This window comes from Diplodia corticola, assembly GCF_001883845.1.
Source record: "Diplodia corticola strain CBS 112549 chromosome Unknown scaffold36, whole genome shotgun sequence".
Lineage (NCBI taxonomy): Eukaryota > Fungi > Ascomycota > Dothideomycetes > Botryosphaeriales > Botryosphaeriaceae > Diplodia > Diplodia corticola.
Window position 1 is genome coordinate 218,725 of NW_017971515.1, and position 23,338 is coordinate 242,062.

General features: G+C 59.3%; 6 protein-coding genes across 6 annotated transcripts; 3 read left to right on the plus strand and 3 right to left on the minus strand.

Moving 5' to 3' along the window:
* Positions 1–1,109: 1,109 nt before the first annotated feature.
* BKCO1_3600070 (eukaryotic translation initiation factor 3 subunit b) lies at positions 1,110–3,435 on the minus strand (the record flags this gene model as incomplete). Its single annotated transcript, XM_020274942.1, has 3 exons — positions 1,110–1,511; positions 1,583–3,119; positions 3,176–3,435. 3 exons carry the CDS (start codon positions 3,433–3,435, stop codon positions 1,110–1,112), a joined length of 2,199 nt encoding a protein of 732 aa, XP_020128991.1.
* An 8,090-nt stretch (positions 3,436–11,525) lies between these two features.
* Positions 11,526–12,010, plus strand: BKCO1_3600071 (uncharacterized protein; the record flags this gene model as incomplete). The annotated part of the gene is made up of 2 exons (XM_020274943.1): positions 11,526–11,547; positions 11,598–12,010. The coding sequence occupies 2 exons, from the start codon at positions 11,526–11,528 to the stop codon at positions 12,008–12,010; spliced, it is 435 nt and encodes a 144-aa protein (XP_020128990.1).
* Positions 12,011–13,570: 1,560 nt separating this feature from the next.
* On the minus strand, positions 13,571–14,637 carry BKCO1_3600072 (succinate dehydrogenase; the record flags this gene model as incomplete). Its single annotated transcript, XM_020274944.1, has 3 exons — positions 13,571–14,046; positions 14,146–14,490; positions 14,595–14,637. The coding sequence occupies 3 exons, from the start codon at positions 14,635–14,637 to the stop codon at positions 13,571–13,573; spliced, it is 864 nt and encodes a 287-aa protein (XP_020128989.1).
* Positions 14,638–15,201: 564 nt separating this feature from the next.
* BKCO1_3600073 (nuclease-like protein) lies at positions 15,202–16,128 on the plus strand (the record flags this gene model as incomplete). Its single annotated transcript, XM_020274945.1, has 1 exon — positions 15,202–16,128. The coding sequence occupies one exon, from the start codon at positions 15,202–15,204 to the stop codon at positions 16,126–16,128; it is 927 nt and encodes a 308-aa protein (XP_020128988.1).
* Positions 16,129–16,896: 768 nt separating this feature from the next.
* Positions 16,897–18,612, plus strand: BKCO1_3600074 (tpr domain protein; the record flags this gene model as incomplete). The annotated part of the gene is made up of 1 exon (XM_020274946.1): positions 16,897–18,612. The coding sequence occupies one exon, from the start codon at positions 16,897–16,899 to the stop codon at positions 18,610–18,612; it is 1,716 nt and encodes a 571-aa protein (XP_020129034.1).
* A 1,216-nt stretch (positions 18,613–19,828) lies between these two features.
* Positions 19,829–22,320, minus strand: BKCO1_3600075 (tpr repeat protein oca3 protein; the record flags this gene model as incomplete). The annotated part of the gene is made up of 2 exons (XM_020274947.1): positions 19,829–20,548; positions 20,611–22,320. The coding sequence occupies 2 exons, from the start codon at positions 22,318–22,320 to the stop codon at positions 19,829–19,831; spliced, it is 2,430 nt and encodes an 809-aa protein (XP_020129057.1).
* Between the last annotated feature and the right edge of the window lie 1,018 nt (positions 22,321–23,338).

Here is a 23,338-nt window from a genome sequence, read left to right on the forward strand (position 1 = left end):
AATGTCTTGTTGGATGACGATGACGCTAGTCGCAGCTGTCGGCCACAAGGGTTCATCTATTGCTATAAATACGTTGGTGCGCGTGTCGAGCTTAGCCTGGGGCTAGACGACGGACATGACGGAGCGATGGGCAAGGAGGAGTGTCATTACTTTTTAATTCTTCTCTGTATCAGTCGCCATTCATGGTCGGTACTGTTTGCCTGCATTTTACATACCGCTTGGTGGTCTTTCGTTTGCCCCTTTGCCAAGCTTGACATTGCTGTTCTATTTCTAAAGTCTGATATCCCCCTTTTGTATCTACCTTTCGTTCTATCTTTTACCTTTGACAAAGCAACCAAAGCAAGCGGCGGTTCATCATCTGCTTCTTCCTCTTCTTCCTACCAATGTTCAACGGCCAAATACCCAGAAGTTTCATGCACGTGGAACGCGTTGAAAGACGAAAGCATATACTTCTCGCACTACTCCCTCACTGCTCCCGATCTCTAAACGTTTCCACCCCCTTTTTTTTTTTTGCTTCTTACTGCTTTTTACATCATTGGTTTGCTGAGGTGTTTGGAGCTTTAAAGGTGTTGGGATACGGGAAATACCGTCGTGTGATCTAAGGCAACAAATTGTATATAGGAGTTGGCAGACACTTTGTATGCTGGGGACAATACATACTTCCCGAAAAGAAGGGAGGAGAGACAGGAACCACCCTGTGGCCTTGATAGTGAGAATGCAAAAGCAGTATGTATCAGACACTGAAGCGCGTAGGTTACCTACTACATAGCCATACCCACGATATTACCACAGCACAATCTCTCCTGTCCGACACGAGCGCATGCCATCAGTCGTTCCTCTCGCCAGCATGGTTCAGCAGCACTCGTCCCAAACACCAACCCGAGCTTTGTCACAGACACAAACAACAGTAGAAAAACCCAGTCGTCTATGCATATCCTGTATTCCTGAAATCCCTCATAATGCCATTTTTGTTTTTTTCAGAAAGTTCCACAACGTCCGCTCAGTCTAAGTGGTGGCGCGTACATGACATGATCCGCATCAGCTTTACTGCGATCGTCCAACACCCCGCTTTTTGTTCATTCTCTACTACGATATCGCATCGTCGCCATCTACGAAACGACCTCCTCACTCTCCTCGATGATCTCCTCGACAACCTCCTCGATGACCTCTCCGCCCTCGGCCTCGGCGGCGCCGTCGCGGTCGGCGATGCTCGGGATCTCGATGCCCTCGTCCTCGAGCTGCTCCTCGACGCGCTCGCGCCACGCCAGCCACTCCTCGAGCTGGCGGCGGCGCTTCTCGACCACGGCGCGGTTGGCCGTGTTCTTCTTCTCGAAGTCCTGCTCCTCGAAGATGCGGCTGTACTCGCGCAGGTTCTTGCGGATCTTCTTCTGCTCCTCCTTGCTGAGCAGCGTCGCCGGCCGCGGCCTCCACACGAACTGCTTGAACCGCTCGACTTGGTCTTCGCGCAGCAGCTGGCCCTTGAAGTCCCAGATCTTGTAGCCGTTTTCCATCTGGTGGCGAGACTGTTAGTATAATCACTGGGCGCCTTTCTCTTCCAGGTCGGAGTTGCTCGGTCACTTACAGGATGCATGAACGCAGACGACACGGTTGCGACGAAGCGACCAGAGGGGTCCCATTCGACACTGGTGATTCCGTAGTGCTCGCCGGAAGCCATGAGCTGCAGGTTAGCGTTGAGGTCCTTGGTGGCCTCATCTGTAGTAACGCCTTCGTAATCCAGGTCCCAGAAGTCAAGATCGAAGGTGGCCTGGGATCCAAGAGTGGCGACGAGACAGAAGCGGCCCTTTGGTGACCAGTAAATGCCGTTGCTAGACTTCTTGTCAAGGGTGCGGACGTGCTTGAAGTTACCGACAGTGTTGCCCTTCGTCTTCTCGGGGGCGAAGAAAGCAACGGCCGTCTTCGGTGCCGAGGGGCCAGTGGGGAGCTCTCCAGTGGTGATAAGACAGAAGCGGTTGCCCTTGGGTTCCCAGGCGAAGTTGATGACAGTCTCCTTTACGGAATCAATGACTTCAACAGGAACGCCCTTCTCCTTGATGCGGAAAATCTCGAGGTTCGTGGTCATGGACTTTCTCGACTTGGTCTTCTGGATATCAACCTTGACGCAAACGTAGGCAGCATCCGACTGCCAGTGGAGCTTCGCGTCCGAGACGTTGAACAGGTTCCGCGTCCGCACAATTTCCTTGGAGGGGATGCTCATGAGACCGACCTTGGCAGGAGCGCTGCCGAGCTCGGGGGTCCAGTAGCAGAGAAGTTGCTCGTATCCCCTGACGCCTTCACGCTGAGGAGTGGCCGGGGCCCATTCGAAGTCCATGACGCCATCAATCTTAATCGAGGTCTTGTCGAGCATGTTCATCCTGGGGAGTTCGTAGATGGCAATGGACTGGCCCTGAGTCATACGCGCAACGTACTTGTCATCAGCAGACCACTTGAACGTGGGCCATTGGAGCTTCTTCTTGACAGGCTGGCCGTCCTCGTCGACCGAGGGAGGGAGGTCGATGGTAACGAAGGAGCGGATCGGCTTGCTAGTGGCGATATCCCAGATGATGTAGTTCTTTCCATCCTCGTCGACGGACAGGTTAGGGATGGGACGAGACTCGTCGACCTGCAGTGGCTGAGGCGACCAGGTGACGAGGTACCTCTCACCGGGAGAGAAGTTGACCAGCTTCACGCCCGGGTGGGCGAAACGCTTCTGTCTGCTCCACGACTTACCACCCCACAGCTGGACACCCTGGTCGTGGACGGACATGAGGAAGGTGCCGAGCGGCGACCACTCGACGAAGAGCTCGGTCCAGTGCTCGCGGTCCACGACGGGGTCCGGAGCGTCCTCCTTCTCGTGCCAGAAAACGCCAACCTTCTTGTCGCGGTACATGGCAATCTGGTCGCGCGGGTCGGACAGCCATGAGCGCAGGTGCTCCTTCTCTTGGAAAGGCTCGATGTGTGGCTCCTTGTACTCCTCTTCGATGCGGCCCTCGCGGCCGAAGCGCTCGATGTCGGTCAATTTGTTGACCTGCAGGGTGTGCTTCTTGTCGAGGGGTTGGCCGTGCAGGGCCTTGACGGCGGCGATGGCCTCGCTGGGGGCGCCGAACTCGACGAAGGCGTATCTGGGCAGAGTTAGTAGTGCGGGCGGGGTGGCGGGGCGCGCGGCAGGGAAGCGAACCCCTCGGACATGCCCTCATCGTTTGTGGGCATGAAGACGCTCTCCTCCGAGGCGCGTCCGACCGTCTTCAGCTTGCGCAGCAGGAACTTGATGAGCTTTTCGCGGCTGGCCTCGGGCACGACGGGCAGGCCGTCAATGACGACAAACGCGTCCAAGCCCTCCTCCAGGCGCACCTCATACTGGGCCGTCAGGTCGGAGAAGTCGATCTCATTCTCGTCGAAGTCGTCGTCGACGGGCAGATTGTCGTAGCTGGGCGCCATGGCTGTGGATGCGGTTGCTGGGCTTCTTGTGGGGTCGCGAAACTGAAGCTCGCGTCGCTAGATTTCACCAAAGTGTGTCGTTGCGGGCCCGGCGTTCTGCCGAGCGCCCTTGCCGCATCCGGCAGGCACGCGGATTGAAGACATGACTTCGGCACCTCTGCAGACATTCCGCCCGGTCGTATGCAACATCTCCATGGCGAACCAGGCAGGCTTGGATTTACTGCAAGCTGGTGAGGACTGAATGCACTTGCTGAGTTGTGGTGGTACTGCATTAGACTGATTCATGCTAGTTCAGCCGACCAGCAGTCTGCGGCAACTCATGCAGGCGGGTATATCATGAGCAGAGGTCGCGTCTGCGGCGGCATTGTGACAACCTAGTCTCTCGCAATGCACGGGTATTATTTCATATTTGGCACGGGACAGCAACGAGCGGCCTCCGGGGTTGTTGGACCAGCATATCTGACACTATGTAGCAGTCATGCAGCACCCCACAAGACCCCTTCCCTCTTTCTGTCCTGTTCCAAGCCTCTAGAAATAATTCAGTATAGGTGCGCTATAGCGGGTCAAAGGCGCCCAACGCTGGACGAGGAGAACATCGAAACGACCTCATATCCAACCTCTCTTTCCGGCAGGGGATGGTGAACAGCTACACCACCGATGCAGTGCCTGCTGGTTCTCCCGTGCCATGGTTTACCGTCGATATGCCGAAGTTGGGCTGCGAACCGTTAGCGGATCGGTTGACAGCGGCGTTGGACCATCCCTTGCCTTCCGCATTGGGCAGGAAAGAGTGGAGCCGACGAAGCTATTTGTTTGGAAAATCCCCCACCCAACCTTATTCATACGACCGCATCGCGCCTTTTCTCGCTGCTCAATATCACTTCTGTTCAAATCAAACCAAGAACCCCGAGCTCCTAAAACTGAGTCTTCTTGACTTTTGTCGTCTGTTGCTCCGCCAGTTGGATATGTGGGCCGGGACGCACCAGGGTTTTCGCCGACGATCTGCATACTTACCAAATGTCATACGAGCGCGTTGCATGCAATTGGCTACCATGTGTCTTTTTGGAACACTCAAGTTCGCCATTGGGCGGTTGGCTGAAGAATCGCACATTTGTTGACATTCTCGCGCGCTAACGTCATGGTGCGCAGCAACGTTACGACGCAGCCTGAGGTCCATTGGCTCTGCGGCGGGAGGGCCGACTATCCGCATTCACTTTGTCCCGGGCGCTAATATTAGAAAAGACGTGTATGTTTATTTTGGTAGCAAAGGCGGGTACTCGGGCTAGGGCCTCGTCAGCGTCTCCAACTATAACGTCATCTATGTCGCGTCAAACCACGGCGCGGGAGCATCCAGACGGCTGGCGAGAACGGTCGTTGAGGAGACGGTCTGGACGGTGCGGGTCCGCGCGGCATCTGCGATTGCGAGCTGGACGCGGCAGTGCATTCGTACGCGGGCCGTGGCTCTCCAGTTGTGGTGGCGTGGGCGTCTGGTGAAACAAGCTGTTTAATCCACCATGCGACGGCGCGTGGCGAAACTGTTGACCGTCAATTCTCGATGCTCGTACCGCAGACTACATGGTACGATCGTCGAACGCTGGAGAGCCCGCCGCAGAAGGATCATTCAGCTACCGGCTAGGCCCATCTCGAGGAATCCCGCAAATCACACAGGCCTCGGCAGCTTCCGATGCGAAGAGCAACCATTAATGCACCTGATTCAATGCTTACCACTGTACACACTGGCACCGTTATGTGCGACAATTATTGGCGGTGCAAGGGCTGTCATGAGAGAACTTCATAGGGAGTGCGGGAGTGCGGGAAGCGTGATCCCTCCATATTGCATGCTGCGGCATCGGTCTCCCTCACTGACACGAATTACCACCACAGCCGGGCAGTTCCGCTCGAGCCTCGACGCTTGCTCCCGAACTCGCGGCATTTGCTCCCGGCTTCCGGCGTGCCCGACGTGCCCGACGCCTTCAAGCTCGGGCTCCATGCTGCAGACGGCGCGCTCACACGACGTGGTATCCTGAAGTCGCCTGTCAGTAACGTGCTTCTCGTGGCCGAAGCTCTCTCCGTGCGTCTGAAAATGAAGAAGGGTGTCTGCAGATTCGCAGTAATTTGTGCCATCGGCTGTGTCTCCACCGAGCCGACAAGCTTCCGACTTTTTTCCCGACCGACCCAATGACCTTGTGATTTGGTTGACAGCACGGTCATTTCGAATGAGGGTTGCCTCGATGATTAGTCTTGCGTCGCTATAACGGATGGCGATTAAGCCATGAGCCAATTAAGCTGGCCTTGGCCGCGACTATCGAATGGTATTCGAGTTCGAATTGGCCGCAGGCCCTGAAGGGTCATACTCCTTGTCGATTAAAAGAGAGTCCCAGTGTTGTGACGTCGAGCAGAACTCAAAGCTTGTCTGCAACCTTTGGCAGGAGACAGGGGTAACCGTGGCCTACTTGGGGGTACTGCGCCGCCCGGAGCGCCAGTGGAGCAGAGCTTGATGGCTCGAAAGGGAGCGACGAGCGCCGAGCACTCCAGCACCAGCATCAGCTCGACAAACTATGAAAAGCTGGTCAATATGTGCTTCCGTTCTCATAATCGTTGAGATTGAGAAATTTCGATCGCCTGCCATGGTCACGATGGCGTGCGTGAGTGATCCCTTTCTATTTTTGGGCGGGCCGACCGACAAAGGAGCATCGTATCGGATCCGCCGCCTTGCAGATGGCTTCTCAGATCTCGCGAGACTCTGGGGTTACTCGTAACCGATGGTGGGTGATCGGTGCACGTCGATGGATATGCGCGACCATCCCCTGGAGGCGGCCGCTAAGAATAAGCCACGGCAAGCCACGGTTGGATAAGGTTCCCCAGGGGATGATCCAAAAAGCAACGGAAAAGGAGGCCTATCGTCCAAGATGGCGGAGAGCCGGAAGCCGCTAACGTCACCTTTTTCGACGACGAGCCGGCGTGCAGGGAAGATCCTGCGGCCTAAGCAATCCAGTACCTTGATTCTGGGCCGGACCCTTGCGGCTGGCTGAACTGTGGCAGCGATGCAGACGCGATCCCTTTTCTTTTTGGCCGTGCGGTGGTGTTACTCTGCCCCGATGGTATGGTTTCTTGGAGCAGCGCTTTCCAGACGACACTCGCGCCCGCCACCGCCAGCAATTCTCTGCACCTTTGGGCGGGCAGCGCGTTGCGGGAGAGACCTGCTGCTAGCGCGTGCGGGCTGCCTGACGCCGAACTGCTGTGGCAGGTCTGACGCGCCGCCTGCCTCTGTGGGGAGCAGCAGCCCTGGGGCGATTGCATCATGCTCCTATTCCTAGAAACACGGCGGCATCATGCTCACCCTCCAATTCGGGCGCGGTGGCAGCATTGAGCATGCCGGGGTCGCCAGCGGCCTCGGACTGGCAGGAAAAGGCGCTTTGTGGACGCGTAAGACGGAACGGTTCGAGCGCTGAGTCTTTTTGCAGAACTCGAGGTCGGAAGGTGCTGATGGCTGCCCTTCCGCCCGGCGCTGGAGGGAGCATCCCAGCCGCCCCTGCTCGTGTAAGAGCGGCTCGATAGGAGACTTCCTTCTGGCGCTAGCACGGCCGAATCGGGGCGCCAGGCCCTGCCGCAAGAGGTCGCTTTTGGCCGCCCACTCGCTATAATTGGTTTTTGGGGGGGCGACTACATGTGTGGTTCAACAGTGGCTCTGGGGCTGCCGCGGCGCCGCCCTGCTTCGCACTACCTACAGCGCGCGGCTGATCGAACACGATCGTCAGGGGAGGAGGCGGCGGATCTTGTTCCGATTCATTGCCCGACGATCACTGCAGGCGGGATGAGTCAAGAAAGCGTACGCGTACCCCTGGAGGCCCCGGCACAGGGCTGGCGCCGGCGGGCGACGGCGGACGAGGGCGGGCGAGGGCTGGCGAGGGCTGGCGCCGGGAGCTGTCGATACGCCACGTGTGTAAAGTTGGCTGTTTTGCTCGGACGGCAGCTCATAACGCGGGAAATGCGGTTTCATGACGATCCCCAGCGCCCGCGACTCGGGTTTCAGGGGCTGGTCGCAGCTGGTCGCGGCTGGGCGGCGCGAGTCACCTGATGGCGCGGCGTGGGCAGACGTGGGATCATGACGGCGCGCAGCGTCTCGGACTCGCTGCGACGGCGGGGCGACAGGCTGCTCATCCGCGCGCCGGAAGCGCTTGGTCGCATTGCCGCAGGCGGGCGGACCGGCGCCCGCGACACGTCGGAAGTGTGTCGTGTGTCGTGGTGACAGCGCAGCGCGGGCGCTGGCAGGCCGCTGCGCTTTGCACGCGCGCGCGCAATGACGGCAGCGGGAATCGCAGGCGCGCCGCGTAGGGCCTAGACCGATGGGGAGCGATGGTGCTGCAGCCGCCGGATCGGCATCGAAGCAGCTTCTCGAACATTGCCAGCAACCGCAGGTGGTGACCGGGAGGTGACTGTGTCAGGGCCCCCTCAGCGCTCCCTCAGCGCTCCCCCAGCACGCTGGCGTGCCGTCGGCTGGCCTCGCGGAGGTTAGGCGCCCGCCTCAGCTGGCCGCGCGGGGGCTCAGCTGCGCAGGGCGCTGCGTTTCAAGCGCGAAAGGGGACGCGTTTTGTAACGGGAAATTCGCCCGCTCCAGCGCGCAATATTATCGACCAGGGCGGCTTATGAGCTCGCAGCTCGCGCTACCACACTACCCTCTCCCCCGCGCGCGCCGTCGCCGCACGCAGCTCAATAATGCCCCAGGCAGGCACGCCGGCGCGGGCAGCGCGCGGGCAGCCCGGGAGGGCGCAGCAAGCGCAGCGAGCCTAGCGGGAGCGCGGCCGCCGTCGCCCAAGGCCGCAGCACGGGCGGTCGTTCGTTGCATGCTTGTGCTTGCATGCCTGCTGGCTGGCTGGCCTGCTCGTGCTCTGCGACAGCTTCACTGGCACCGACAGGCACCGACAGGCAGCGCGGGCAGGCGGCGGCGCGGGCGGTCAAGGGCGCGCAGCCGGGCGAGTGCGAGTCATTTCAGGTGCCATGCCTGTTCCTGTTCTCGACGCGCGCACGGTGGCTTGCCCGCCTCCCATCCCGCGCTGATTGGCATGCCTCGGGCCCCTGACGAGAAGCCACTGTGGCCCACGCACTCAGCCACGTGAGGACGGCGGGCGAGTGCGGGCGAGGCGCAGCACGCCAGCTGGCTCTTGCGGATGGGCACACCGGCCACCCTGCGGCCGGCTGCTGGGCGCGCTCCAGAGGACTGGCTGGCGGCGCACGTCACGGCCGCCATGCTCCGGCAGTCGAGGGATCCCCGGGGTGCCAGATGGCTCGAGGATGCGCCTCGCAGCCGTGACGGGGAGCTGACATGGATCATGGAAGCGGATGGCCTTCCACGACGCACGGCGACGGCGCCCGCGGCCAATCAGCCCTGCCCTGCACGAAATGCTGCCCTGCGCACAGCCGCTGCTGAGGTCGAGCAGCGGGCTCGCGATGGCTGGCCGCCAGCTGATGATGATGATAACTCCTGCGCCAGAGCCCCCGTATCCCGCGAACAGTCCAGAATTCCGTTTCAGACCGCGCTGAAGCGTCACCCTTTCCCAGAGGCTGCCCTGCACACCCGCACACATACATATAGGCCTGCCGCCTGCTACCTTCCAGCCCTCCATCATCCAGCCAACCGACGTAATCTTAAACACCCACCACACTCCAGGACGCTCTAATATAAACCCTCCGCATTTCCCTGGGACCGCCGCAATCCACGCCTTCCCAATTCGACCTCGCCTTTAATATCATCAACACCGCCAACCACCTGCAACACAACCAACACCACCAACTGCTACCAACTACCACCACCAACCATCACCACCACCACAATGGCCGCCTTCACCTCGACCTCGACTGCTTTCTTCTCCTCCAACGACTTCACCATGAAGCAGCTGAGCGGCGCTCTTCCCGTCTGCCGCAAGGGCGGCGACGACAAGGAGTGGCCCCGTGATGCCGGTGGCAGCTAAATGGTACGTTGACCCTGGCGCCCGCCGAATCACTCCATGGACCCTGTGCTGACTCGATGACCAGGCCTAATCCACTACCCGCCCGAGCTGCCGCCGGGGTGCCTCGACACCCTTTACGTTTTACCTCTCATTAATTCCACCTTGACGAGCATCTTCGTAATGCCGACCATCCTCGACGATCGCCGGCTTGTCATCCAGCAAGAAATTCCTAATCAGTCCTCTGGGCGCCGCAATCGGACCGGTATCCTTTTGCGGCTGTCCACGGGGCACGACTTTCTTCTTTCGCGCCATGTTTAGCGCGACTGTACGACCATCGAACCATTGCATTGAGCCGGCGCTTGCGGGGGACTCCTTTTCTGCTTTTCTTCCATTAATCACTCGGGCTGTTGGGAGTTTGTCTGGCACTTGAGCGGCATCGCCAGCGAACTGTATTGCATTTGCATCTGAACGGAGTTTTTTTTTTTGATTTTCTTCATAGACTGGGCTGGGACGGATACACTAGACGGGACACGGAAGACCTCGCGGTCGCTGGGCAGACGGACACGGGATTAGAGGCGTTTCTGAAGCTTGGTGCTTCTGTCTACTGTGTATCATTACAGTCCCGCGGGACTTGACAATTTGGATCATTTTTCATTCTCAGTTTCATTCTCCGCGCTCGGTCCCTGAATCATGCGGTCATCGTGCAGCCTGACACCAGCCCCCCAGTCCCTTCTCCACCTGTTCCCGCTGCCGCCCGGCGCTCGTGCAGACGCTCCAGCTCCCGCCTCTGACTTCCCTCGTCGCGCTCCCACCGTCGTACGAGACAGCGAGCCTTGCCGCAGGGCTTTGACTCCTGCCGTCTGATCGCCCGCACCCGCACCCTCTTCCCGTTTCCGCCGTCGCGCCATCGTCGGCGGAATCTCCACGCGCCATGCCGCCAGCGTCGAGACCCAGCCAGCACATATGCTGTCTATGTCGCGACATGCACCCGCCGCGCAGTGCTTTCGCCCGCGGAGTCATGAAACAGCCAGCTCGGCCGCCGACCGAGGATCGCGTGGTCGACGCCTGCCCCCTCGCCGCGCCGCAAACTCTTACGTGATGGATACCCAAACATCCGCATCCACCACCCGCGCAACGTGCGCCTGGCCGTACAACCCGTCCGCTTGGCGCCCCGGAGCTGGTGAGCTGCCCCGTTCGTGCGTCGGCGAGGGTGCTGCGGAGTCGAGATTTTCTCTCCGCATGATGTGCGCCAGCCCGGCGCTCGGGCGCAGCGAGGTAGTATAATCCCACTCCCTTCGATTCGCATTCGCCATAAAGCCGTCGGTCCTGCCGCTGCGCTGTGTTGTGACCTCCTCGCCGTTGTCTTGACTGTTGTCCCTGGCGGAGCGCGCGTGGGTTGTCGCATCGCATCCGGCGCCCGCTACCCACTCACCACGCACTCGCGAGTCTCGACTGCTGCATTCGTCGCTGCCCACAAAGGCTCAGGGTCCGTCGCCGCCTGCACTTGACGTCAACCCTACCACCCTCGACAGCAGCCCCAAAGACCCTTCATACCCCGTCGGACACGCTGCGCAAAACGCCTGCGATCAAAAAATCCCTGCCTTGCGCGGCTGCACCTACAGCATCCCCCAAGAGTACTCCACCACTATGGCTCTGGACCCGCGCACCGCCTCTGATGGCACTGGCTCAGACGTTCGGAACACTTCGCACGGTCGTGGTGGCGCAGGTACTTAACTTTCGATATTCTCCCTTTTTCCCGCCAGCCTTTGTCCTCCTTCCCCCTTGCCCCCTCCCCTCTGCCTCGGCTGCCGTGGGGATTACATTGCGCAATCGCACATACATGTGTACGCAATGCTGCAGAACCACACGAGGCTGGCGTTGATCCACTGCGCACGGTGTCCGTTGCTCAGCCACTGTAGGCGGAAGCAATGACCTGCAGGTATACCTGCATGTTGCTATCACCCCAAGAACGCGCGCCAACACACCAGCGGGGAATTATCGAACCGCCAGAGCGGGACAGAAAAAAACACAGCCACCGCCCGCACAATAATCCCATCTTCCCTCACATCGATTCCCATCCCCTCCCCACGGGCCAACGTTCATGCACGCCATCTCTCCCCCCACCCCCCTCCCCTTCACCCCAAAATGCAAAAAAATAGCATCATAGGTGTGGGACTAACCCGACGGCCTTTCCCCCCTTTTTTTGCCTTTTCCCAGGCAACATCACCAAATCCTCGCGCCGCGAATCCTCGTCCAACCCGCGCGACCTCGTCACCCCGACCATCAAGTCGGCCCTGTACACCACCGGCCGCGGCGGCACCGGCAACATGGCCCGCAACGACCCGCAGCACCCGGAGATCGCGCGCGCCGCCCAGGACGTCGAGGCCCCGCCCACCAGGCCCGACCACCACCACCAGCACGATGGCCCGAAGCACTTTGGTCGCGGGGGCGCCGCGAACGTGACGAGCGAGAAGGGTGGTGGGGGTCCTGAGGAGGAGAGGGAGAGGCTGGTGGGGGTGCCGGCGGCGGTTGGTGGTGGTGGTGGTGGAGGGAGGGATGTGAGAGATGGGGAGGATGTGAGGGGGTTGGGGGAGAAGGCGAAGGATTTGTTGGGGAAGATCAAGAAGTGAACGAGTGTGTATTTGCTTTTAGGGACTTGGGTCACGGTAGGGCGGGTTCTCGAAAGACGAATTGTTTTTATGCCCTGGGTGATTCGAATTGCGGTCACGAATTTTTTTTTTTCTTTCTTTGCACGGCACGTTCGCTTTTTGTCTGTTGCGTGATGTTCTTGGTGTTGGTCTCTGCTGCCCACGATATACATATTCTGGGTGTTGGGAGGGGATTCCAGGAGGGATAATGAAGTCTTACGTTGTATTGATTGACGCTTGGCTCGACCTGTTGCATAAACATATCCAAATGCTTTGCTGTCCCCACAGAAAATCACTGCCGTGTAGAGGCCTCTATATCGTTCGTCTTATCACCTGCGCATATCAAACTCGTCGTCCAGATAAGCTCCGCACCAAGCCGAATCGACCTGCACCTCATTCCTAATTCCAAAACAAGGTATACTAGTAAATCATAAACTCGAAACATCCGGACCGAAAAACAGCGCGGGTGGCGAAAAGGAGTTTAAATGTACCTACACACGTCAAATATCACAACCTGATTGCGCGGGTCGTGGAGTCCTGATCTATATACCATTCGATAGAGTTTGGGGATACGCACACCGACATCCAGATACTTGCCCTCAATTGTCTGTGCAGAAAGGGTGTAGCATCGTCTCTCGCAGGGCAGCGATAACTTGCATTTGCTGGTGGATGTGGCGATGGAAGGAGAAGGGGGAGGGTAGAAGAAGAGAAAGATGTAGATGATGAGAAGAAAGGGTGAAGATCGAGGGAGTTAGGGCGCTGCCAAAATGGCGTGGCCGGTGCCTGACCTGTATGACGGTATACCGCCTACCGTGTTGGTAAAGACCTGCATATGTAAAGACAAGGGTGGGACTGCTGAGGTCGTTTAGTCGAAACAGCACAAAGCTTGTATCGTAAGGAACCTCGAGAGAATCATGAACCGGAGGTGATCACAGCGCGGGAAGAACGAAGAGTTTAGTACTGTATGCAAATCTATTGACACGCGCGTGAAGTCTGCGTGCGCCTTCAGCCTCGATGCCTCTTACCGCCGCCCCTGATGGTGTTTCTTCCCGAACTGGCCAATGGGCTTTGTTGTTTGGACACTACGGCGCTTACAGGCGCGCCTAACGCGTCTCCGCAGTCAAGTCAGTCATTGGTCGGGGCGTCGGACGAACGTTCCGTCTGTAACGATGAGGCTCCCTCTCCCACCGACGCACGTGGCAAACACTGCAGGGATGTTACATGTGAGATACTGAAGGACAAATCGAAGAGCTCGACATTTGGTTGGCTGCTTTGTGGGATCACCCTCTTCACTATTAGCCGCGGCAAAGACGCCTTGATGGTTCGGTACATCGTAGCTAAATGAAATAATATTCCTTAGTCTCAAAACAAAGACGACGACGACTTGTCAGTCAGGCGGTCAGGCCTAAACACCGGCAAATATTCAGAACTCCCTTTGTCTCCAAATGCCCTATAATCACAGTCGAATGCCCAGCTGCTGCATCTACACAAATGATATTTTCTTCCCGTGTTTCTGTCGACCAGAACCCAAGGAGCCGCCACTTAAGTGAAAGCCATGCTCTTCTTGATCTCGGCGATGGCCAGAGCCGGGTTCAGTCCCTTGGGGCACGTCCTCGAGCAGTTAAGAATGGTGTGGCAACGGTAGAGGGACATGCTGTTGTTCAGCTGGTCCTGACGCTCAGCCTTCTTCTGGTCACGCGAGTCGGCGATCCAGCGGTAGCTCTGCATGAGGATGGCGGGGCCGAGGTACTCTTCCGAGTTCCACCAGTACGAGGGGCAGGAGGTGCTGCAGCAGGCGCACAGGATGCACTCGTACAAGCCGTCGAGCTTCTTACGCTCCTCCTTTGACTGTCTGTTCTCGCGTCCGTCGGGCGGGGGAGTGTCGCGCTGGAGGTAGGGCTTGATCGAACGGTATTGCTTGTAGAATTGGGTGAGGTCGGGAACGAGATCCTTGACGACGTAGGTGTGCGGCAGCGGGTAAATGCGAGACTCCTTGGCAGTGTCGGTGGGGATACGGCCTAGGTGGCGAAGAAAGTTAGTCGTGCATCAGAGGACTGATGGGAGTGCCGCAACCAATGGCTACGCGACACTGCGCAAGCGCAACGTGGGGGACGTACAGAGACAAGCCAGGGTGTTGACACCGTCGATGTTCATGGCACAGCTACCGCAGATGCCCTCGCGACAACTGCGCCTGAAGGTCAGGGTAGGGTCAACCTCGTTCTTGATGCGAATGAGGGCGTCGAGCATCATAGGGCCGGTCTTGTTGAGGTCGATGGAGTAGGTCTGCATGCGCGGCTTCGCGGTGGGCTCATCGGGGTTCCAGCGGTAGATGTGGAACTTCTTGATCTTCGCGTCCTTGTCCAACTTCGGCTCGGCGACGTTGGACGTCTGCGACTCGGGCACTACCGAGGCCATGCCGCGCTTGAAGAGGGTCGAGGAGACGGGGGCCCTCGAGGCAGCGGCTGATGCATGGTCAGCAATTATGCGCGAGGTGGTGGGCAGTGGCGTTAGGGAAGGGCGGGCGAGAGGATGCGGGTGTAGGCATGGCGGGGCGCGGAAGACTCACTTGCGCTCCTGGAGAGCCTTGCCAATGCTCGTGTGGTCGACATGGTGGATTGTGAGATGCTCGCTCGGGCCAGAGACGAGGGGGTGGTACAGGCAGCGGAGGTGTCGAGGGCGTGCTCGAAGTTGGCCGTGACGGATCAAGCACGTCGTCGTTGACAGCCGAGGGAAGCGGGATCCGGGCTTATTAAACGCGGCCGCTCATTGGCCGCGCCGCTACCGGTGATGTATTCGATTCCGATGACAGCGGTATCATGTGCCGCGGGTGAGCGGTGGCAGTCTGCCCGGCTGTTGATTGGCTGTAGATCCTGCGCTTGGGGTCTAGCGGCCTGCTGGGGCGAGGCTTGGCCCAGACTGGTGTTTTGTTACACGGTGCGCGCTTTCCGCCCCCTCGGGAACTTCGGGCAGGCACGAGTACTTTTCGGAAGCGAGAGACGGCCGACGCACAGAGCGGCCGTTCAACTCGGTCCATGTTTGCTGCTGCATTGTCGCTGCGTCGAACCCTCTGGGCCCTCGTTCTTGTTCCCCCAGCTTTGTGCAATTGGTCCATCGCCACTCGCCCGCTCCTCGTCCGGCCCTTCCCGCCGTTCCGCCCTCAGCTCGCCCGCCCAATGGCATCCGTGCCCCCAATCCACCTGGTCCTTGATTGGGACGGCACCACAACCCACAAGGACACCCTGCACTTTCTGGGCAAGATCTGCGCCGACCATGCCCGCAGCAGATCGGATGGCCCCGCCACCACCACCTGGGACGATATCGTAAAAGCTTACGTTGACGACCTCTCGTCCCACGCCTCGTCTTACACGCCCGAGAAGGGCCAGCGTACCACCATCGCCGAGGAGAAGGCGTGGCTCGCGAGTCTGGCCACCGTCGACTCTCTCAGCGTCCGCCGCGTCGAGGATTCCGGTCTGTTCAAGGGTGTGACTGCTGCGGCTGTCAGGACCGGTGCCGCCCAAGCAATCGGGACCGGCGAGCTCACCCTTCGGGACGGATGGTCGTCTTTGCTCGCCCAAGGCCAGAAGACGACAATCCTGAGTGTCAACTGGAGTGCCACCTTCATCCGCGAATGTCTGCTCGCTGCAGCCGCAAACGACTCTGACTTGAAGGCCGCGGTTGAGCGTGTTTCCATTGCAGCAAACGAGATCGCCGGCCTCCAGGATTCAAACGGCTCTTCTGGTCTGCTCAATGGACGGAATGAAGCCACGGGCGACGAAACCGGCGCCATCCGGACTAGCGCGGACAAGTTCGCCAACATGCCTACTCCTGTTAAATATGGTGGTGAAGAGCTTGTTGTGTATGTTGGTGATAGCACCACCGATCTTGAGGCTTTGTTGGTTGCCGATGTGGGAATCTGCATTCGTGATGAGGAGCCCAGCAGCGGGCAGCAAGAGTTGGCCGAGGCATTGGAAAGGGTAGGCGTGGAGCAGCATCGGATCAAGCTATTGGCCGAGATGCCACCAGCGGATGACAGCATAGTTAGGGTGTACTGGGCCAAGAACCTTCGAGAGGTTGCACTTTCTTTGAGCTCCTACTACTGATCGTTTCGCTCTTTGAGGAGCACTAAAGATACAGGTGAGTCTTCTCAAAATGACTGCGGGACCTGCCTCCACTGATTGCACAAGTCTGTCTCATCTTTCAATTAAGTTGACTTCCGTTTGAATCTCAACTGGATTTCTGTCACAATTGGTTGCTAAAACGGAGCATGTATCAGAGCGGAGAAACCAAAAGTCCATGCGCTCTGCTCAGTCCGGTTCAGCCCATTGTGTGCTCACGGGCTAAATTATGCAAGCTCGGAGGGCGAGAGCCTCGAGTTTGAGCACTGTACATTGTTACAAACACGGCCTCTAACGGTACCAGTAGCGGGTTGAATAAATGGAGCTCGCCTACTTCAGTCTCATGAAGACAACACTGTCCCGACATGGGCGGTGAAATCCTGTCTGGATTTGCATGTGCAGTCCCGAAACTTGTATCCACATTTCGCCCTCTCCTTCACCATGCCTACATAAAGCAGCCGGGGCTGAGACAGTAAGCAACTTCAATATTACTGTGTACTCTTTCACAGCCGAAGTCGATCATAGCGATGTTGCTGATGTTGACGATTGGAGTAGACCAATAGGGCTGGATCTGTCAAGTCATGAACCAGGCCAACTAACGCAAGGCCTGACTCAGACTTGTAACGCGACGCAAGGGGGCAATGTCGCGAGATCGAACCATCAGCCGGATGCCCCGCGCTTCTCGGCCTCAGAAGCTCATACTCCGACCTCGCCCACACTTTTCCATTCCCGCGTCCTCATCGGCACTGGACCATGGGCTCAACTGGGGACGATTACTACGACTTGGGGTCCTTCCACAGGGGAGTCACTACCCGGAATCCGACTGCCCAGAAATGGTTTGACCGTGGATTGGTATGGTGCTATGGCTTCAACCACGAAGAGGCCGCACGCTGCTTCGAGAGCGTCATCGAGAACGATCCGGATTGCTCAATGGGCTACTGGGGGCTTGCGTACGCGCTTGGGCCCAACTACAACAAGCCTTGGGAACTGTTCGATGAGAAGGACCTAGAAACAAGCTTAAGACGGGTCCACGATGCGGTGCACAAGGCACAAGAGCACGCAGCGAAAGCAACGCCCTTCGAACAGGCCGTCGCCCACGCAATTCAGTTCCGCAACCCAAAGGATGTCGCGGACAAGGACTACTCCCGCTACAACAGGGCCTACGCCGACGCCATGGAGGCCGTGTATCGCCAGTTCCCGGACGACCTGGACGCCGTGACGCTGTACGCCGACGCGCTGATGAACCTCACTCCGTGGGAGCTCTGGGACTTGCGCACCGGCAAGCCGATGCCGGGCTCGCGGGCGGTTGAGGTGAAGACGGTGCTGGACCGCGCGCTGGCGGACCACGAGCAGCAGGCCCACGAACACCCGGGCCTGCTGCACATGTACATCCACATGATCGAGATGTCGCACACGCCGGAGCTGGGCATCACACTGGCGGACCGGCTGCGCGATCTCATCCCCGACGCCGGGCACCTACGCCACATGCCGTCCCATCTCGACATCCTCATCGGCGACTACCGGCGCGCCATCGCCAGCAACGCGGCGGCCGCCGAGGCCGACGAGAAGTACTACGCGCGCGAGGGCGGCATGAACTTCTACACGCTGTACCGGCTACACGACTACCACTCGCTCGTCTACGCCGCCATGTTCAACGGCCAGTCGCGCGCCGCGCTCGACACGGTCGCCAAGATGGAAGAGCACCTGCCCGCCTCGCTCCTCAGCGTCGACTCGCCCCCGATGGCCGACTGGCTCGAGTCCTTCCTGTCCGCGCGCCTCCACGTCCTCGTCCGCTTCGGCCGCTGGCACGACATCCTCGCCCTCCCGCTCCCCGCCGACCCGCACCTCTACTGCGTCACCACCGCCATGACGCACTATGCCAAAGGCATCGCCTACGCCGTCACAGCCGACATCCCGCGCGCGTCCGAACAACGCGCCCTCCTCCGCGCCGCCGTGTCCCGCGTCCCCGACACCCGCATGGAGTACCCCAACCGCGCCTCCGACATCCTCGCCATCGCCGTGGCCATGCTGGACGGCGAGCTCGAGTACCGCAAAGAAAACTACGACGACGCGTTCGCGCACCTGCGCAAGGCCGTCGAGCTCGACGACAGCCTCAACTACGCCGAGCCCTGGGCGTGGATGCAGCCCACCCGCCACGCCCTCGCCGCGCTGCTGCTCGAGCAGGGCCGCGTCCAGGAAGCCGCGGACGCGTATGCCGCCGACCTGGGCTTCGACGACACGCTGCCTCGCGCTCGCCAGCACCCGAATAATGTGTGGGCGCTGCATGGGTATCATGAGTGTCTGGCGAGGCTGGGTGGGAGGGATCACGAGCAGACGAGGAAGATTGTTGAGCAGCAGTTGAGGCTGGCGCTGGCGGTCGCTGATGTAGAGGTTACGGCGTCGTGTTATTGTCGGCGGGGTCGTGGTGAGGGGGAGGGGAGTACGAAGGCGAGCTGTGGTGGTTGTTAGAATTCAGGCTGGGAAGAACGGGGTTGGCGGGATCGGGGCGCTGGAGCTCCTCGTTCTTTCCCCCCTTTCCTAACGGTGCCCAGCCGCCGGGGTCCTCGGTGCTGAGAACTCGTTCAGTACAGGGATCTGACACGATTTTAGCATGAAAGAAAGACGAGAAGGAGAACATAGATGGACGAGCATGCGCTCCACATAGTAGAGTTGCAAACCGATCTGATTGGCCTTTCTCTGCCCTGCTGCGAACAATGGCTACCGCTCTTTGATATGTACAGCCGAAGCAAACAACCCAACGAAAACGCGAGATGCGAAACCTACACGGACACATCCAGACATGACCCATGCAATCAAGTACATACCTATGTAGGGCGGGATCCCCCTGTATGGTGACCAACCCCAATTAATGTGCAACACCCCCGCCGTAGCCCTACCCGCCCTACCCTTATCTTTACCTCCTTGGCTCGGCACTCGGCCCGGTCCTATTTTCATTTTTAGAACTTTTTTTGCCACCCTCAATTCCGTAGAAACCCCATGTTTTCTACAGCTAGAAGAAACCTTAGCGGAAAGGCGCTAACCGAGACAGGTAAACCCTAAGTATAGCATAACCATTCCTCTGTTATACAGAGCGTGCGCCACTTACCTACTCGCTCCGTTGGCAGCTGTCGCCCGCCCTTTCGTACGACACAAAACAAACAGCAGTGACACGCCACGCTCATCGTTATCAACGCATCAGATCTTGAACTGCAGTCGTCGTTCTTACTTGCTAGCTGAAGAAGAATCCCCTTTGGAAATTTTCTTCCGAATCGAAAAAAAAGGCTACCTAGTAGTTGCTAATCAAACCAAACCCGGACTATACCATTGGAGTATCACAAGCCATCCATCATCGCCATCGTTAACATCGTAAAAAAGCCGTTCCAGTCATGCCCCAAGACCACAAAGTCTTCTCGCTGTCCCCAAAAGAAGCGAAGCGAAGCGAACCACAAAAAAGAAAATAGAAACCCGAAAAAGAAATCAACTGCGCGCGAACAGAGTACCGCTCGTCGATCAATCGATCAGTCCTTTTTGTAAAAAACACAACACACACACAAGAGCCCCCGAGGACATGCAAAAACTCCCATACAGGAGAAATAAAACTCATGCCTCCAAGAAAGCCACCCACTGTTATTGCGAAAGGTGAAGGATCCGGCTTCCGTTGATGAAAACAGAAGAAATCGGCACTTTACATCACGACGCACCCGGCATCCGCGCCGTGCTGCGGATGTCCGTTGTGCGCCGATGCTGCCGTGGAAGCCGAGCCGCCGCCGCCGCCAGTAGGGCTCTCAGGTTTTTTTGCCCCTTTTCCCGCCGGCCGGACCGCGCCGCCCGCAGTCCAACGAAGGAACCCGACGTTCGGCTGGGGCTTCGGCTTGGTCTTCGGCGGCTTGGGTCCCGGTCCGGGGATGATCTCGACCATGGGTGTCGATGGCCGACCACCGCCCATCACGTCGATCGGAGCAGGTGGTGGAGGCGGCGGCGGTGGGGGCATCATGTCCACGGGTCCCCCAGGCCCGAAAAGTCCTGGTGGAGGCCCCGGGTGACCACCCCGGTGCCTCCTGCCCATCGGCGGATCTCCAAGAATCTTGCTGGCTCGTTGCTTTCCCTTTGATGGCTGGCGATGGGGCAAGTTCAGACCTGTCCAAGGCATGTCCATTCCCGGCGACATCATGGGTGGTGGTGGTGGTGGTGGTGGTGCCATGGGTGGGGGAGACTTAGGGGCCGGTGGCTCTTCCATGGGCCACATGTGCATCGTGATGTTCCAGTCGGGCTGGACCATGGTCTCCCAGACCTGAGGCAGGATGATCTCTCCGTCAGGCCCTACGAGGTCGTAGTGTCCATCGTGTACGTGCTGGCCAATGACATCAACGTGAAGGAAAGCCTGTTTAATGAGCTCTTCCATACCCTGTGACAGCGTCAGCATGCAAAGCTAAACCAATCAGTAACGTTGAATTGTGATGTACGTACCTTCCACGTGCAACAGATGTGCCATGGGAAGCTGAACTTTCGGCCCACGGCATCCTTGAATTTGATAGGCGGCTGCTTTTCCACGGGTGGGGGAGCGGCAGCAGCAGCAGCCTTCTTCTCCGCCTCTTCCTTGGCTTTGGCCTCCTCTTCAGCCTTCTTCTCTGCCTCTTCCTTAGCCTTCTTCAACTCCTCCGCAGCTGCGGCAGCCTCGGCAAGCGCCTTTTCATGTGCTTCCTTTGCTGCCTTGGCCTCCTCTGCAGCCTTGGTTTCCGCCTCCTCTCTTGCCTTTTTTGCAGCCGCCAACAGCTTAGCTGCGTCTTCCGCTGCTTTCTGCTTCTCTGCTGCATCCTTGGCAGCCTTTGCATCAGCTTCGGCCTTTTCTGCGGCGCGGGCTGCAGCAATAGCCTCGTCGCGAGCCTTCTGCTCATCGCGCTGAGCGACCAGAAGATCATGTAGCTTCGACAGCTTGTCTTCCTCGGCTGCCTTCTTGGCTTCGGCGGCAGCGAGAGCTGCGTCCTCGACTGCCTTCTGCTTGGCGGCTTCCTTAGCCACTCGCGCCTGGGCCTGCTGCATAAGGAGCTCTTCCAGTTTCTTGAGGCGGTCCGCTTGCTCTGCAGCACGCGCCATGGCCTCCTTCTCCGCAGGCGTGGGCTCTAGGGGAGGCAGTGGAGCAGGCGGAGGCGCCGGTGGCGGCGGCGGACCAACCGCAACAGGAGCGGGTGGCGGCGGCGGCGGAGCTGGTGATGGAGGTGAGGGTGCTTTAGATGGAGCATGCTTGTGCTGTCGGCTCATGCGATCAGGCGAGTGGTCGGGTGAATGGCGGTACTGGGCTGGATGATAACCATACGGCGGCATTGGCGGCGGCATGCCATAATGGTGATCGTACCCAGTGTAGTAAGGTGTCATACTGCCAGTAGGATGAACGGGGGGCTGGCCGGGCATGCCTCCAACGGAGTAACGTTGACGCCCCATTCCTGGACGTGGCCCCTGTGGGGGGTAATCATGGAAACCAGCACCGACCATGCTTTGGTTCTGAGAATACGCATGGTGATTGGGCGCGAAAGGGTTCGCTTGAAAGCCGTACGGATCAGGAGCCACGGGCGCCATGGGGACCAGCGCCCTGTCCGCCCCAGCGCCATAAGGCTGGAAGCCGGACATCATGCTCGGAGCATATCCCGAGGTCACGCTGGGTGGAATGTGGCCCCATTGGCTGTGGTGCCCATGCGGGTTGCGGGGGTAACCCGGATAGTCGTCTGGTGGGTACTCCAGCTCGTCAATGTCGCCGGGCGCTGGCCGACGACGATGCGCACTGTGCTCGCTACGTTCTCTTGAGTAGTCCTCGCGCGGGAAAGCTCTGGCGCGGTGACGACGGGGCGGCTCTTGGACGGGGGCTGCGTGAGAGCGCGAACGGCGATGGCTGGACGGGCGTGGCTCTGGGTGGCTGCGATGCCTGCTGCTGCTGTGTCTGGTCGGACGCGGACGGGAGGCTGAGTCAGAGGGGTCAAGTTCGTCCTCGTCGACTTCAACCCAGTCCTCTCCAGAGTTGCCCAAGGATTCGTCCGTGTCGTCGTGGAGGCTCCCAGCGTTTGAGTCGCTTAGAGGTACGCCAGCGCCGACGAACTCTTCGTCAGACGAGGGGTGGTGCTCGGAACCCGAGGAGTGTATGATGTGGATGTTTGATACCCTTTGAAACGGACGGGGCGTTAGCATGGTGTTCGCAGAGCGCGACGTGCGGGAGAGCGGGGAGAGTGAGTGGCTTACGGCATGGAGACGGTTGTAGCCAGGGATCACCTCACTCGGAGCCTTTCTACCAGAGAAAGTCGAGAGGGGGCCCACGGGTTGGTGGGTGGGTGCAGCGAGGCTGGGGCGGGGCGGGCAGCTTCCTTTAGCTCCAGCAGGCGGCGTGTTGGTAAACAGGCGCGCAACGGCGAGGAGGCGGCGCGCAACGGGCGACGGGCTGTAAAAGAAGCAAAGGGATGGGCAGCGCTCGCGAGGCGCGAGGGGTCGGCGTGTCGCAGGCGTCGGTAGGGCTGCCGGTGATTCGACGAGGGCGCGGGCGTGGCCGGGGTCCTGAGGCAGCAGCGAGCGCTCGTTGGTGCTGCTGGCGCTGCGGCCGTCGCAATCTCTTCTGGCGCGCTCGTCGCCTGAAAGCAAGGCTAGGAATGGCGACGCGGGACTGGGCTTAGGCGGCGATAAGTAAGGAATGCGGATCCTTGCGTGCCTCGGGGTGCTGCGAGCCTGACGTCTGCGGGCGCGGGATCAGGCTTCAGTAGCCGCACTACTGCAGTCTGCTAGTCAGCACCGCGTACGTGACCGGTCAAAAAACAATGATGCGCATTGGGCTGCAGCCAGCCCACCCTCGGGCGCGAACGTGACCCGTCGCCCGCGCGCGGCCCGGCGGCGCTCCCGGCTGGCGACAAGACAGACGTACCTGCGATGCGATGCGATGCGATGCGGCGGACGCGGTGGTGGTGGTGAGCGTGAGTCTGCCCTGTGCTCGCCGTCGGGGCAGGGAGAAGAACGTGCTCGGGTTGCTCAAGCAACTCCCGCAGCGCGGAGATCTGGAGAATGGGCGGGCGATCAACGGTCGCTAGGTCGGCGGTGGGTGCTCAAGGCGCGCGGACGGGCCTTCGGGGTCTGCGCAGGAAGATGTAGTTGCGGTCGTTGGTGTAGCAGGACATTGAGATGCGGACAGGGCGGCGGGAGGCGGCGCAGAGGTCGATGCAGA